The sequence below is a fragment of the Clytia hemisphaerica genome, unplaced genomic scaffold (genome assembly GCF_902728285.1).
Source record: "Clytia hemisphaerica strain Z4C2 unplaced genomic scaffold, Clytia hemisphaerica genome assembly, whole genome shotgun sequence".
Lineage (NCBI taxonomy): Eukaryota > Metazoa > Cnidaria > Hydrozoa > Leptothecata > Clytiidae > Clytia > Clytia hemisphaerica.
The window spans coordinates 464275-478995 of NW_027104206.1; the positions used below are offsets into that span (position 1 = coordinate 464275).

Below are 14721 nucleotides of genomic sequence, written 5' to 3' on the forward strand. Positions count from 1 at the left end.
CTATTTTTCATCATTAGGTTAAACCATTGAGTTTCAAGCCGAAGGCTAGAGGTCAATCTCCTTGGTAGGATTTGAAGCCAACAAATCCTACCAAAGTTGCGCGGCCTTGAGCGACCCGCCTGGTTTTTACACAAATGACAGATTGAAACTAAAATTTACCGCTTAATTTCGAAAAATATATCACTCGAAAACAAAGGAATTGCTAGATTCAATCCGTCATCAAAAATACGGCGCATATTTTAAGGCTTCAATTTTTCTTGCCTGAGAAAGGTTAGAGATTGACCTCTAGCCTTCGGCTTGAAACTCAATGGGTTAAACAACTAAAAACTCAAAACATTTCAATTAAAAATACAGATTGAAATATTTTCACAGATTTTTCCTTCAGTTAAAACATGAAAATGAGTTTATCCTATTGACATTTTAAACGCAGAAGACGATCGAAGACGAGAAAAACACAATTGGTTTTTGTTATGCAGTCTAGATAGACCTTTGAATATTCGCATAATTTATACGACTTTTTGGTACCGCGAGGAAATTTTCTAGCAATACGAAAATGGAGACGCGGAAGGCAGACGCACTTCAAAACCAAATTCTCAAAAAATAAATAACATAAAACGAATCAAAATAAAGCATTTTCATGAAGTAGATGCCCCTGTTCATGAAAAGTCATTATGGAAATTTCAGTAGGGAAGTGCTTCCCAGTTTTAGTCAACTTTTCAAGTGAAATTATTGATGAAAAATCACTTCATCAAAGCTTTAAAAAATTTGGTCCTGTTAAAAAAGTGCAAGCGATGAAGGAAAAAGGAAAGCACAGATCAGGTATTAAATTTTCTTTGACATACAACATACTTGTCAGCTCAGACAGATCTCATTATTTGTTCATCATATCATATCATGTTGTTTGGGTGAGGGGTTTGATGTTTTCTCTTTTAACCCAGAGCAGACGGTACCGCCAATCGAACGTTCGATTGAGGACCCTCCCCCTCCCGGCGCTCTGGAAACTTCCGGAGTTTTCCGGAGTAGCTAAAACCAGACGGTGTCAATAGAACCCCGGGGGGTAATCAGTTACATCAAAATGCCTCGAAAATGTTGATATGAAAATTGCGTAATCAGAGAACGTATGTCTCGCTCATTATAAAAAGGCCGAGACAAACTTTCAATAATTGGATTGTAACATCGAGTTAAGTCTCTTTTGTTAAGTCACCAGGGGGTAAATAAAACAGACCTTGATTCATTTATCGTTCGTTTCAACTTGACCATTCGTTTAAAACTCAGCGTCCCAAATATTTGGGGTAGGTAAAATATGTACAAAGAAATTCATACTTTTCCAACTTGGCAAATCTTTAAAAAAGAAGCGAACAATAAAATATAATTACCCTTTCCAAATAAACCTCTTCGGTGGCGAGCGTAGTCTACTCTGACGTAATTGTAAAATTTATGTGATGGGAGTTTGACATAGTAATGTAATGTTGTTTGGGGAATTATGAAGTTCTCTGGAATTTCGATTGCATTTATTCAGGTTGATTTTTTATGACTTCTAATGGTACTTTTTCTAACGAGTTTGATTACTCTGTTCTCACACTTATGTCTTTTTTTTTCGCGTCCTTTTCCGTGATTACTTTTATTTATATTTTTAAAGACAGGTAAGAAGGCATATTGATGTAACTGGTAATAGGGTTGGTGAATGAGGGGTATGTGCGGACAGGACCTCCAAAAACCGACCCTTAGAGAGACCAAATTTTAGTGAAAAAGTGACCCTTAGACTTTTTCGAAAAATTATCTCTGATTTTCAAAATTTCCTACCCTTATAGTGAGACTTTTTTGTAATTTTTTCTCTCAAAATCAAATTTTTTTTCTAAAAATCGTGATTTTTCCCACCCTTAGAGAGACTACTTTGAAATTTCCTGATTTTTGTAACCCTTAGAGAGACTTTGAAAGGTGAAAAACCCGACCCTTACCGTCCGCACATACCCAGCACCTATTTTTGCCTAAGTACCCCACCGGGCAATAGAACGGATCGAACGCCGAATCAACTGAACGCAATTGCCATTCGATTGTCTAACGTAACGTAATCAAATTGTAATCGAATATTTCCCAGAGGATTAGCCGTTCGATTGTATTCAATTATTTTCGATTGTATTCAATTATGTTCGATTGTATTCAATTATGTTCGATTGTATTCAATTATGTTCGATTGTCCAGACGATCTCAATCGAACGGAATAGACGATCGAACCAGTCGAACCAAATCGAACGCAATTTTCAGATTCGATTGATGTTCGATTGCGTTCGATTGATGTTCGATTGCGTTCGATTGCGTTCGATCATCGATTCATTGACCCCCAGATTGTTCATCGCATAATTTATACGGGAAATCGAAAGTAATTTCATTCGGCTTGTGATGTTTGAGAGTTTGGATGTTGGGAAGCTGCAAGAATAAAGCCAGACGATCTCAATTGAACGGAATCGACGATCGAACCACTCGAACAACAATCGAACCAATCGAATATTACCCAGAATTTTGACGTTCGATTGAGATTCGATTGCGTTCGACAATCGAATTTCAATCGGTCGATTGCGTTCGATTGCGTTTGATTGGTTCGATCGTCGATTCCGTTCGATTGAGATCGTCTGGGATTGAATTCAATTATGTTCGATTGTATTCAATTATGTTTGATTACATTCAATTGATTCAGTCGATTCGATCGCATTAAGCGCTCTCGTCTTTTCCAATGACGTATTAGAGCGGTCGCCCGGGCACCCACGCTAGGCTATAAAGCACTAGGAGTGGGCTAATTTAATTGCAATCAATATTCTTATCGAAGATTATCGTAGTAATCGAGCTAATTAAACATAATTGAATCTGAATCGAACGTAATTTGAACGCAGTCGAACACAATCGAATATTACCCAGGAATCAGCCGTTCGATTGAGATTCAATTGCGTTCAATTACATCCGATTGGTTCGATCGCAATTTTCGTTCGAACTTGTTCGATTGACACCGTCTGGCTAAAAGTAAAAACATTATTTTTTTCTCCAGAAAGTTCTGTAGCTCTTCCGGTGCTACCGGAGCAAGTAATTTTGAACCTGTTTGAACATGTTCTAAAAAACTGTTTTTTAAACATGGTTACAAAAAATATTTGTCCCCAGGTGATGGACTTTGGTCAAATAAAATACTTACAGTCTTTGAGGATGATGGTTCAGCCATTAATGAAATTGAAACGTGCGTTCAGTTAGTTTTCACATAATTAGCAGTAGCACAGCGACCGCTATCGTAAGGCGGCAATCACAAATATCTTCATTTTGTGTCCTCGTTATGGGTCTAAAAAGTGAGTTGTAAAAATTTTTGGGTTTTCCATTATAAGTAAGACCTCTGTCATCCATTTTTGGAGTGTATTCTTAAAGGAAACTGCCAGCCAGCTAGCAGCCAAAAAAAACAAAATGATAGCAAAAGCTAAGGACATTTCTAGTTGGATTTTGAGAACATTCAACAACAGAAGCAGTGATGTTATGATAACGTTATGGAAACCCTTAGTTCTCTCTCACCTCGACTACTGTTCTCAGCTTTGGTCACCAAACAGCATCCACCAAATTGAACAGATTGAATCAGTACAAAAGAACTTCTTCAATAAAATCAAAGGCCTTAGTGCTTTCGATTATTGGGAACAATTGAAAATGTTGAAAATGTATTCTCTACAAAGGAGGAGAGAGAGATACAGAATTATTTATACTTGGTCGATACTAGAGGGTATAGTGCCACACTGAAGGAGATGGCACTGTAAAAGGTGGTGTCTCGTCTTCAACTACAAGCCGTCATGGTCGAAAATGTGAATTACGAACAATCGAACGAAGTAGCTTTCGCAAATTTATTTGTGAGAGCTTAGCTGTACAGGCTCCAAAACTCTTCAACAGTATTCCCTCTGACATACGAAATATCACTGGCTGTTCAAAAGATTCGTTCAAGAAACGACTCGATAAATATCTGTGCTCTATACCCGACGAACCTCACACTACGTCGCGACAAACAAGATTGGCTGAATCAAATGCTCTTTTCGATCAAATTATACGTGTTGGGCTCAACGAGCTGGACAGATGAATATCATCAAATCAAACCGAAGTATACCAAAGTAAGTAAAACAACCGCGTGTTATGGGTGGTTTCAAATTTTGACCTTTGAACGCTGTGACCTCCGACCCAAAATGGCGCATGTAATGATAAACAAAGTCAAAATGCCAGGAATGTGCTTGCAAAATATCGGCAATAATAAAATTTTTGAACAAAGGAAACGTCATCGACAGAAAAAGTCCGACAAATTTACCGACTCAATTCTACTCAATTTTCGAGAGTCGGTCGGGCGACGCATAACAAAGATATTTGTGATTGCCTCCTAATTATATCGCGGCTATCTTGCTTCCAGGACACCGGAGACTTCCGGTGCAGACTAATCATCGAAAATCGTGCTCCGGAATCTTCTGGTGTTCCGGAGCACGAAAAAAACAGCACTTTTTGCTCTAGGCGTTTCCGGAGCGCCAGGAGGGTCCTTTTGATTGTGATCGAAGTAATCGATAATGATCAATAATAATGTATTGAATACCTCTGATTGTATCAAATACCTTACGATTTTATCAAATATTTTTCCTGTAGCAGTGCATCAAAATAATCTGAAATCAAGTTTATCTTGCCCAATTAAAACAGGTCCTAGGACCCATCCATTTGTTTGTTTAAAAAAAAGAAATATGAATAAATAAATAAAATGTTACTAAGAGCAATAAAATATTATGAAATTTTAATTAATGCTTGTGCAAAAAACTAAACATAGAAAATTTTCCAAATCTCTTATTTCAATTAAAAAAGCAATAAAAAATAAAACTTTTCCATGTCTCACTTTTTTACACCAATTTTTCAAAAAATATTTTAGAATTTAAGTTCTTCTTTTAATTTGATGTTTTTTTGTGGCACTTTGTTGAAAATCTAACTCTCGCATCAAATTTCAGTTTTCTTCGGAGAATTGAAGATGAGGAACAGTTTACACACCTTAGGATCATGGATTGAAACAAATAAAAGAAGTTTTATAAGGGTCAGACTTTACAGCTGCTTGTGTCAGGCAAGACACTGAAAGGCCACGGGTGCCAAAATGAAGGGTTGTATGAAATGCGACAATCTCATTGGTGGAAATTAAATAAATATTCTGCGAAGGAGCTCCAAGAAGCAATCAGTAGAAGAGTACTTTCATTTTTTTTGCAGATTTCGATATGAACTTCTCACCGCAGAGATTACTTGTTGTGTTATGATGAAGAAAGTATGACTGGATTTGAAATGGCAGTCGGGGACTGACTGAGAGAGAGAGCTGACAGAGGGCTTTTAGGGCATTAAAAATGATTCATTGTAATTTAGTTGACAAAATAAACTTCAATTGACAAAAATAATAAGAGAATCACAATAGGGTCTGCCAACTTATTTAGTTATGAAAAATGATTCATTTAGTCATGCTAAATGGAGGAATGCAGATGCCATGAAAGGATATAAAAAGAGATCATTCAGAAAGCAAGATTCCTGCTACAGAGAGTTAGATTAATATTAAGATTGGTTAATTTTGAAACGGTTTCAAAAAAGTTATAATTGCAGACAATAATTTAAAAGTTTCTGATGAGTAAAATTGTGGAATCTGTGGATGTTGATGACTTATTGATTCTGTAAAGAAAAAAGAAAAGAAGTATAAACGAAGTCCTCTAAAAAAACGGCTATTCTTTTTTAGAATCATCCTTACAATCTAGTTTTTATATTTATAAAAACTAGATTGCTGACGTGTGGAAAGGAATGTCGGCGTGACTGATCCTTTTGTTTCGATGATAAAATCAAAGCGGGAACTAATTTTCTTCTCGTTTCTTTCTTTCCTTTTTCTTTCTTATAAGTTCACGCTTTCCCTCACACTCTCCAAGCGTGGTTAGCTCAAGCGGTTAGAGCGTCTGTCTCATAAGCATGGGTTTCCGAGTTCGATCCCGCTGGGTGTCAAATTTTTCAATTCTTCAAATTTATTTTTTTAATTCTCTTTCTATTATAATGAAGGTCAATCAAACAAGTAACTAGCATACCTCCGCTCTCTGTGTAAGGTTTAGATAAGCTATGATAGCCAGGGGGGTCCATGTACAAAACAGCCGCATGTATCAGTACTTTGTAGCAAATTTCGATTTTAAACACCCACCCACCCCTATAGTACAAAATGTACAAAATAATATCCAGCAAACTCCCAAAAACACCCCAACCCCCCCCCTATATTTTACAATATACTATCACAGTACTATCCAGCAAACTCCCAAATACACCCTGACACCCCCTGTATAATACAATATACTATCAAGCAAACTGCCAAATATACCAAATATAATTTTGGCTTTTTAGTACACAAATACTAAGCAGAAAATCCGAAATTTGACCCTGACACCCCCTGTATAGTACACGTATACTAAACAGCAAATCAGAAATTTGACCCTGACACCCCCATGTATAGTACACAAGTACTAAACAGCAAAAAAATTTTGAAAACACCCACCCACCCCATGATACATGCCGCTTTTTTGTACATGGACCCCCCCCCCTGTGATAGCATCACTTAATAAGAACTTTCTTAAGTTTTTTTTTCTTCAATCTTTTTTTTACCACAAGCGATTATTCAAGGCTGAGATATAGAAGAACGAGTATAGGCGTTTGCGCCTGCGTTTGCTGACTGACAGTTTCACTTTCACTACTTTCACTTTCACTTTCAGCCAGCGAGTGAGCGAGCGATTCTTTGTAAGAGAATCGTCAAGTAACTTCTTTCAGAATCATTCTCGTTTTATTCATGATATGCACCACTGCAATGTCTTCTGACATTACGTCATGGACCCAATAGCTGATTGGTTGGAAGCGACGTAAAAGCAGTCAATACGTCACTTTCAACCAATCAGCTATTGGGTGGAACGGGAGACATTGCAATGGTGCATATCATGAATACTTTAAAGACAGATTTTTCTATATGTTCACTGAATCTTTCCAAACCACTCTCCCGCGGCAATTTCTATTTTTTATAAGAACTCTTTATTATAAGCACTTTTCCCGCGTTCCTGTGACGCTTGCTAGTCTACTCTCCCCCCCCCCATCAACAATCAATGATGAATTTATTGCGTTATGCATCTTTGCTAAACGCTACATTTTCCAACTGATTTTTATCATTTTTCTCCTCGCATTGCTATCTAACTTTCATCATCAGGTAGGTCCATTCAGGATCTAGCTTGTCCTTTTAAAACTTGGCCTCTGCTACTCAGGGTAGCAAAAAGTTGCTTATAAAAAGTGATTAGGCAAGACCAATTTGATTACTTGTTTTACAGTCCGACCGACCCTGAAATCCCAAATGTCAAAATAAAAATGAAATTGATTTTGGTAGCCTAGTACATTTTATTTTCATTGCTTTATATTATAACTCCCAAATTTGAAGTATTTTGGTAGTTTTTGCAAGGTTTTGAGAATTTCATGTTCAATTTTTCATTTTATCCATGAATTCGAGCTCTTGCGTCTTTTTATTTTCTACTTTGCATTTTTGTCAAGATGTAGTAGTTTTTGCTGCCTTTTTAGGAGATGTTAAAGGAGAAATTCTATTTTATTTTTGGACCTACCCCGGTGGGGTGGAGGTCCTATAAATTAACCTCTGTCCGTCTGTCTGTTCGTCCGTTCGTTACCAAGTTTTCTTGAGATTGACTCATTAGTTTTTTCTGATTTTTTGCACAAAGATGCATAACTATAAACCCTCGAATGTGACGGAGCAAATTTGGGCCAAAAAACGGCTAAAATCGGGTTTTTTGGACTTTGTGAAAAATTGGATCATTCATTTTTCAGATTTTTTGCATGAAAGTAAGGTACCATCATAGGTAAAAGATGGCTCAAGCAGATTTTGCAAAAGAAATTTTGTTGGCTCAAAAAACGCATGTTTATTTATAAGAATCACTATTAGATAAGCATACATCAATGTTCTTAGACAAATTACTCAATTTTTTTATGAGATAGATGTTTTGTTTTTTTTTTGCTCATGAGGGCTTACTTTTAAAGAATAAATGGGTGTTTGACATGAAATTTTGGTTGCTTAGCGTGTTTTATAGAAAAACTGTCCAAATTGGATTATCAATTACTTAGGTATTAGCTCTTTTCGAGATTGACTTTTTCATTCTTTATGATTTTTTGCACAAAGATGCATAACTATAAACCCTCGAATGATTTTTTGCATGAAAGTAGGTAAAAGATGGCTCAAGCTAATTTTTGTAAAAAAATAATTTTTCAGCTCAAAAAACGCATCTTTATCTATAAGAATCACTATTAATAAGCATACATCAATGTTCTTAGCCAAATTACTGAATTTTTTTATGAGATATATGTTTTTTTTGCTCACGAAGTATTGAATATGAAAGAATATTTTAAGAGCATGAAATTTTGGTTTCTAAACATTTTTTATAAGAAACAAAGGGCTAATTTTAATAGATCGTCACTATTTGTGTTCTGAATGATTGTTTAATCGGCAGCTACAAAATGCATAAAACATAATGCATATTGCATAAACGCATAATAGTATTGTGTAATTTACAGAAGATTTTTATATTTTCTAAAACTCTCCTTTGTAGAGGCTAAAACCGCAAAAACCTCTTTAGAAGAGTTTCTTTAAGAAAACATTCCAATTAGAGGGATTCCGGAGGGATTTCCCCAGACATGATATTTACTTTTCGAATCTGAACGAAAGAGAAAACATTCGAATCATAACAACAAAGGGTTTTCCGTCAGCATAAATAATAAGAAGATGCAACAGATCAGAAAGGTTTCCCCCTTCTTCTTACTCAAAAAAAAGTAAACACATAAACATTCGAATGTAAAAAGATTCGAAGTCTATATTCTAATTTTCTTTGATCTAGCTTTTGCATGAAGCTCTTTACTTTATATTGGCTGGATATTGGCTTATCTGACAAAAAGCATTCACATGGTTAATGCTTTGTAAGAAGGAAAACCCGTTGAAATTTATTAGCAATTGTTCGAAAAGGTCTCTGAGAAAACCCAGAATAAAGATCTTGGTTACTATTCTGGGGGGGGGGTACTTAGGCAAAAATGGATGATGGGTATGTGCGGACGGTAAGGGTTGGTTTTTTCACCTTTCAAAGTCTCTCTAAGGGTCGGAAAAATCAAAAAGTTTTAAATTAGTCTCTCTAAGGGTCGGAAAATTCAGGATTTTTAGGAAATTTTTTGATTTCCAGAGAAAAAATTGTAAAAAGTCTCTCTAAGGGTATGACTCTTGTCAAAAATCGAAAAAAAAATTCAAAAAGTCTCTAAGGGTCACCTTTTCAGCAAAAATCAGTCTCTCTAAGGGTGGGTTTTCGGAGGTCCCGTCCGCACATACCCCTCATTCGCCAACCCTAGTACCCCCCCCCCCGGGTTACTATAAAATTTACGCTTTCGAGTTAGAAAAGTAATATACGGAGGAGATATTTTCGTGTTTTTTCTACACTATACTACGTTCTGTAAAATACAATTTTGGAAATCAAAATGGCAGCAAGCATTTTCAATGGATCATGAATTTTCTTCATCATCCAAAATTCAAATTTACAGCTTTCTACCCTTTATTTTCTGGTAGATTTGTTTTGTTGAAAGTACTATATTTCAAATTCTCTTTATTATAGCCTCTAAAATTGACAATTTTCAAATATTATGCATTATGCAATATACATTATGTTTTATGCATTTTGGACCTGCCGATTGCTTAATGGTCATGCTCACGTAGATATCAATTATATATGTGTTAAATGCATAACCAGGTAGGTCGATAAAAGTATCACTTGTTATCTTTTCGCCCACAGACTCATTTTTGGGTAGCATGGCCTGAAAAACAACAAATTAAGTCGTTTTTAAATTCTCAACTTCAGTTGAGCTACAATTTGACAATGTCTTTCTGTCTGTCTGTCTGTCTGTCTGTGTGTGTGTCTGTCTGTCTGTCACAAAAACTTTAGGGCAGCCTGTAGACTTCAAAAATACAATTCTCAACTTCAGTTGAGCTACAATCTGACAATGTCGGTCTGTCTGTCTGTGTGTGTGTGTGTGTCTGTCTGTCACAAAAACTTTAGGGCAGCCTGGAGACTTCAAAAATGCTTGGATTTGGCTGAAATTTGGCACACTTGTTCCTTGGGAAAATATCTGGGGGTGTTTTTTTTATTTTTTAAAAATTTTGATTTTTGGGGCCTGGGGACGAGTTTTTCGTCAAAACGAGGCTAAAACTTTAGGGCAGCCTGGAGACTTTAAAAATGGTCGGATTTGGCTGAAATTTGGCACACTTGTTCCTTGGGTGAATATCGGGGGTTGTTTTTTTTAATTTTTTGAAAATTTTGATTTTTGAGGCCTAGGGGCGAGTTTTTCGTCAAAACGAGGCTAAAACTTTTGGGCAGCCTGGAGACTTCAAAAATGGTCGGATTTGGCTGAAATTTGGCACACTTGTTCTTGGGTGAATATCTGGGGATTTATTTTTCATTTTTTGAAAATTTTGATTTTTGGGGCCTGGGGACGAGTTTTTCGCCAAAACGAGGCCAAAACTTTGGGGCAGCCTGGAGACTTCAAAAATTGTTCGATTTGGCTGAAATTTTGCACACTTGTTCCTTGGGTGAATATCTGGTTGTTTTTTTTATTTTTCAAAAATTTTGATTTTTGGGCCTGGGGACGAGTTTTTCTCCAAAACGAGGCTAAAACTTTAGGGCAGCCTGGAGACTTCAAAAATTGTTCGATTTGGCTGAAATTTTGCACACTTATTCCTTGGGTGATTATCTGAGGACGTGTTTCTTTTATTTTTCAAAAATTTTGATTTTTGGGGCCCGGGGACGAGATTTCGCCAAAACGAGGCTAAAACTTTAGGGCAGCCTGGAGACTTCAAAAATTGTTCGATTTGGCTGAAATTTGGCACACTTGTTCCTTGGGTGAATATCTGGGGTTCTACAATTGGGCCTATGAATAGTTTGAAGGCACTGAAGTTGAGCCCAGTGCGTTGCGCACGTTCGACTATTTTTGACAATGTCTTTCTGTCTGTCTGTCTGTCTGTGTGTGTGTCTGTCTGTCTGTCACAAAAACTTTAGGGCAGCCTGTAGACTTCAAAAATGCTTGGATTTGGCTGAAATTTTGCACACTTGTTCCTTGAGTGAATATCTGGGGGTGTTTTTTTCTTTTTTTGAAAATTTTGATTTTTGGGGCCTGGGGACGAGTTTTTCGCCAAAACGAGGCTAAAACTTTAGGGCAGCCTGGAGACTTCAAAAATGCTTGGATTTGGCTAAAATTTTGCACACTTGTTCCTTGGGTGAATATCTGGGGTTCTACAATTGGGCCTATGATTAGTTTGAAGGCACTGAAGTTGAGCCCAGTGCGTTGCGCACGTTCGACTATATACAAACAACTGAGACTGTACACGCTTTTTTATTTGTAAGAAACAGTTTTATAAAAGCATGAGACTGAAGATTTCAAAGATTAGACCCTGAGAACAGCAGTTCTATTTTATTTAAAACATTAGAAATATAATATAACAACTCAAGCCTCAACTCAGATTTACTTAAAAGAACAATCATGTACATCAGGAAAAGAGGCAGAATTAATTCTGGAGAAAATTTTGCTTATAAAAAGACAAGTTGCTTTTAACAATATCCAAAATACTTGCCTCAAATGAGCTACGTAATAAGATTAAAGAACTCGTTTACTCTTCGTTTCTAATAATAATAATAATAATAAAGCTTTACAGGTTTGCAGGCCACCGTGAAGACACATGAACCTCTATAAACCGCTCGTACTTTTTACAATGATCTTTTTTAAATATAGTTTTTTTCGCGGACTCCCCCGAACTTTCCATTTTGTGTTGTCTTCCTTGATTTTAGCATTCATTTTTTCGGCTTCCTTACACCATTCTTTAATTATCTGTCTTTCATTTTTGGTCAAATCCTCTGTCACTCGGTAAGGCAGGGCTTGAAATAACGATATTTAGGTGGTCGGACACATTGTCCGATCAAAAATTGATTTGGGTCGGACATGTCCTAAGGCTTTTAAAGTAAAATGGGTCGGGCATGTCCGATTGATTTTTATGTGGGGTATACTTCAAGTCTAATAAAAGCTTCTGATAGAATTTCACATTGATCACAAAGAAGCTAAACAAATGCCAATTAATGGTCAGAAGCCCATGATTTTTACTTGAAGCATGCTTTCATTTGTTGAGAAAAAGCATCACACAAAATGAATATCTAACACTAATGATCGCAACTTTGAGAGTTTTTGTGTGTAAATAAAGAAGTTACTAATTCTATGTAAATTATAATTTCTTTTGGAAAGTTCACAACGCATCTGACAATTTATTTGAAGGCACCGAAAGTAATTGGGTCGGACATGATGTCCGACTAGAATCGATTTGGGTCGGACATTTCAGCAATTGGGTCGGACACAGACCACACTTAGAATACGCCCAAGTTATCTGGTCACCAAAACTGAAAAAACACGCGAGATTGATAGAAGGTGTTCAGCGGCGCGCATCTAAAACAGTTGAGACATGTGGACAGCTAAGCTATGAAAATCGAATGCAAAGAATCGGAATAACTAGTCTAAAATACAGACGCGAGGTAAGTGACATGGTTGAGATCTTTAAACATCTAAACTACTATGACAAATCTTGCATCCCTAAGAAATGTAACCAGCGAGTGAGACCTATGAGAACGCACGACTCTGAATTAATAGTAATCTTTGGGAACGATGGTGTTCGCGGTCCGCAGAGTAACTCCCTATACTATCGGGGCATTAAGCAGTGGAATAGTTTGCCTTCAAAAGTAGTCAACTCATCCTCAGTGGAAGAATTTAAAGAGACCCTTAGTGTGGCCTGGAAAGCTAAAAAGTTTGAATATGATTGAAAGTGTCACTATTGTTGCATACCTGTCTATATTATAACAATGTAAATAATTAACCCAAAATGTATGAGCGATTCATAGAGGCCCATGTGTCCGCACGGTGGCCTGCGAATTTGTAAAACAATATTATAATGTCCGATGTCCGACCGTTATTTCGAGCCCTGTAAGGAAAGCCTTTTTCTTTTGTTATTGCTTGCAACACTGTATTCTTGTCCTCTTCGTTCGTAAAAGCAACTTTGATTGGTCGGTATCTCGCTTTTTCTTCTCTTTCTTTCGTAAATTTACCGATCCGCTGCGTCTCGGTAATCTTTATATTCCTCAGATGGAGCCGCCGACCAATAATTTTGTCATAGATAAATTCTTCGTCCTCGATTTTTGTTTCTTCTTCAGTTTCATCTGTCGATTCATCAATCCCATGAAAAATTAGGTTGCGTGCTGTAGATCGAATCAGCTGCTCCTCCTGCTTTTCTTTTCGAATCGCATCTCCAATGTTTTTCTCGACGTGTTTGGATGTGATTTTAGCGTAGCTCATTGGTGGTCTCTTCTCTTCTTTCTTTTCCATGATGTTTTCAATCTTCTTTTCAAGCGTGGTTATTCTGGTATCGATAGTTTCTTTCATTTCGTTGACCATAACATGGTCATAGTGCGTTTTCTTCATTTATGATGCACTTTGACGGGCTGCAAAAGTCGTTTATTGATGGTGATTTTTGATTATTTTCTTGAATTTTTTCCGCCATCTTTGTGCGTTTTTTAGACGACGTTTCTATTCATGCTATGTTCAAATAAATAAACCTGGAATTTAGAAGATGCTTTTGCATATCCTGCATGAAATTAGATTTTATTTTAGTCTGTTTTTTTTCTTCAAATTCCTGAAGTTTGAATGATCAAGACAAGAAACAATAGCGTTCAAAGTGAGATTCTATCCATTATGTAAAAGTTGAATATATATGCGGGAAGGACTATAAAGCGCCCTTCGGGCGCAATAACATGTGCTAAATATTTCATCTTAAAAACCTTCAAATTGCAGCACAATTTACCAGAAGCTTCATGAATCTTTGAGGGTACTTTTTAAAGCTCAGGAGAACCTGATTTTTGCCTGGGACATAAACCCATACTGACACTATGAATTGTGAATACAGCAGTAAAAACACAACTTTTGTATTTTCCTTTTTTTCTTGAAAAAGTTGACAATTTATCCACTGATGATCCGCAGCACTATGGAAAGCTAGAATTGAAAAGTGTACACTTAGCTTGACAAAAATGATTGACAGACTTAAAAAATTTCACCTGTGAGGGAGTTCGCGGGTGTTCTGGGGGTGGCTTTTCTCAACTCAGCTAAATCTTCAAAGCCGCTCAAAATGGTAGAACTTAGCTGCAGCAGATTTTTTCGATGGAAATTGTCAGTCTTTGTAAGTAACAATATATCAAAAAATTGTTATTAAAAGAAGATTGGGCGCTAAAATTAACTAGACTCATAGCCGCCTTTTGGTAAATTTTTACTGAATCATTTAGACCTTCTGAAGACCGGTACGATTTTCAGGTACTTAAAACCGCTTGCAGAGTTGCATTTGGTGCACATCATTTAATTTCATATCACTTACAAAAGCTAAAATAAGCTTAAAATTTAAGTTTGGTTTTCCCCTTTCCAATAAAAAAGTTTTAGATTCGTACTTTTTAGTTTTTTGCCAAAAGTCAAGTAAAACTTTTTTTTGAAATCAACTTTTTTTTATTTTAAAGCTTTGGTTTATTTCCTGAATAATGAAGTTGCCGAAATGGCCGCTAGAGAGATGGATGG

General features: G+C 36.5%; 1 protein-coding gene across 1 annotated transcript in view; it reads left to right on the top strand.

Moving 5' to 3' along the window:
- Positions 1–552: 552 nt before the first annotated feature.
- LOC136815362 (meiosis regulator and mRNA stability factor 1-like) overlaps positions 553–14721 on the top strand; it is a gene marked incomplete in the record, with an annotated part of 34919 nt that continues 20750 nt past the window's right edge. The window contains 2 exon segments of the mRNA XM_067071803.1: positions 553–819; positions 14664–14721. Coding sequence (XP_066927904.1) covers positions 672–819; positions 14664–14721 — 206 coding nt within the window.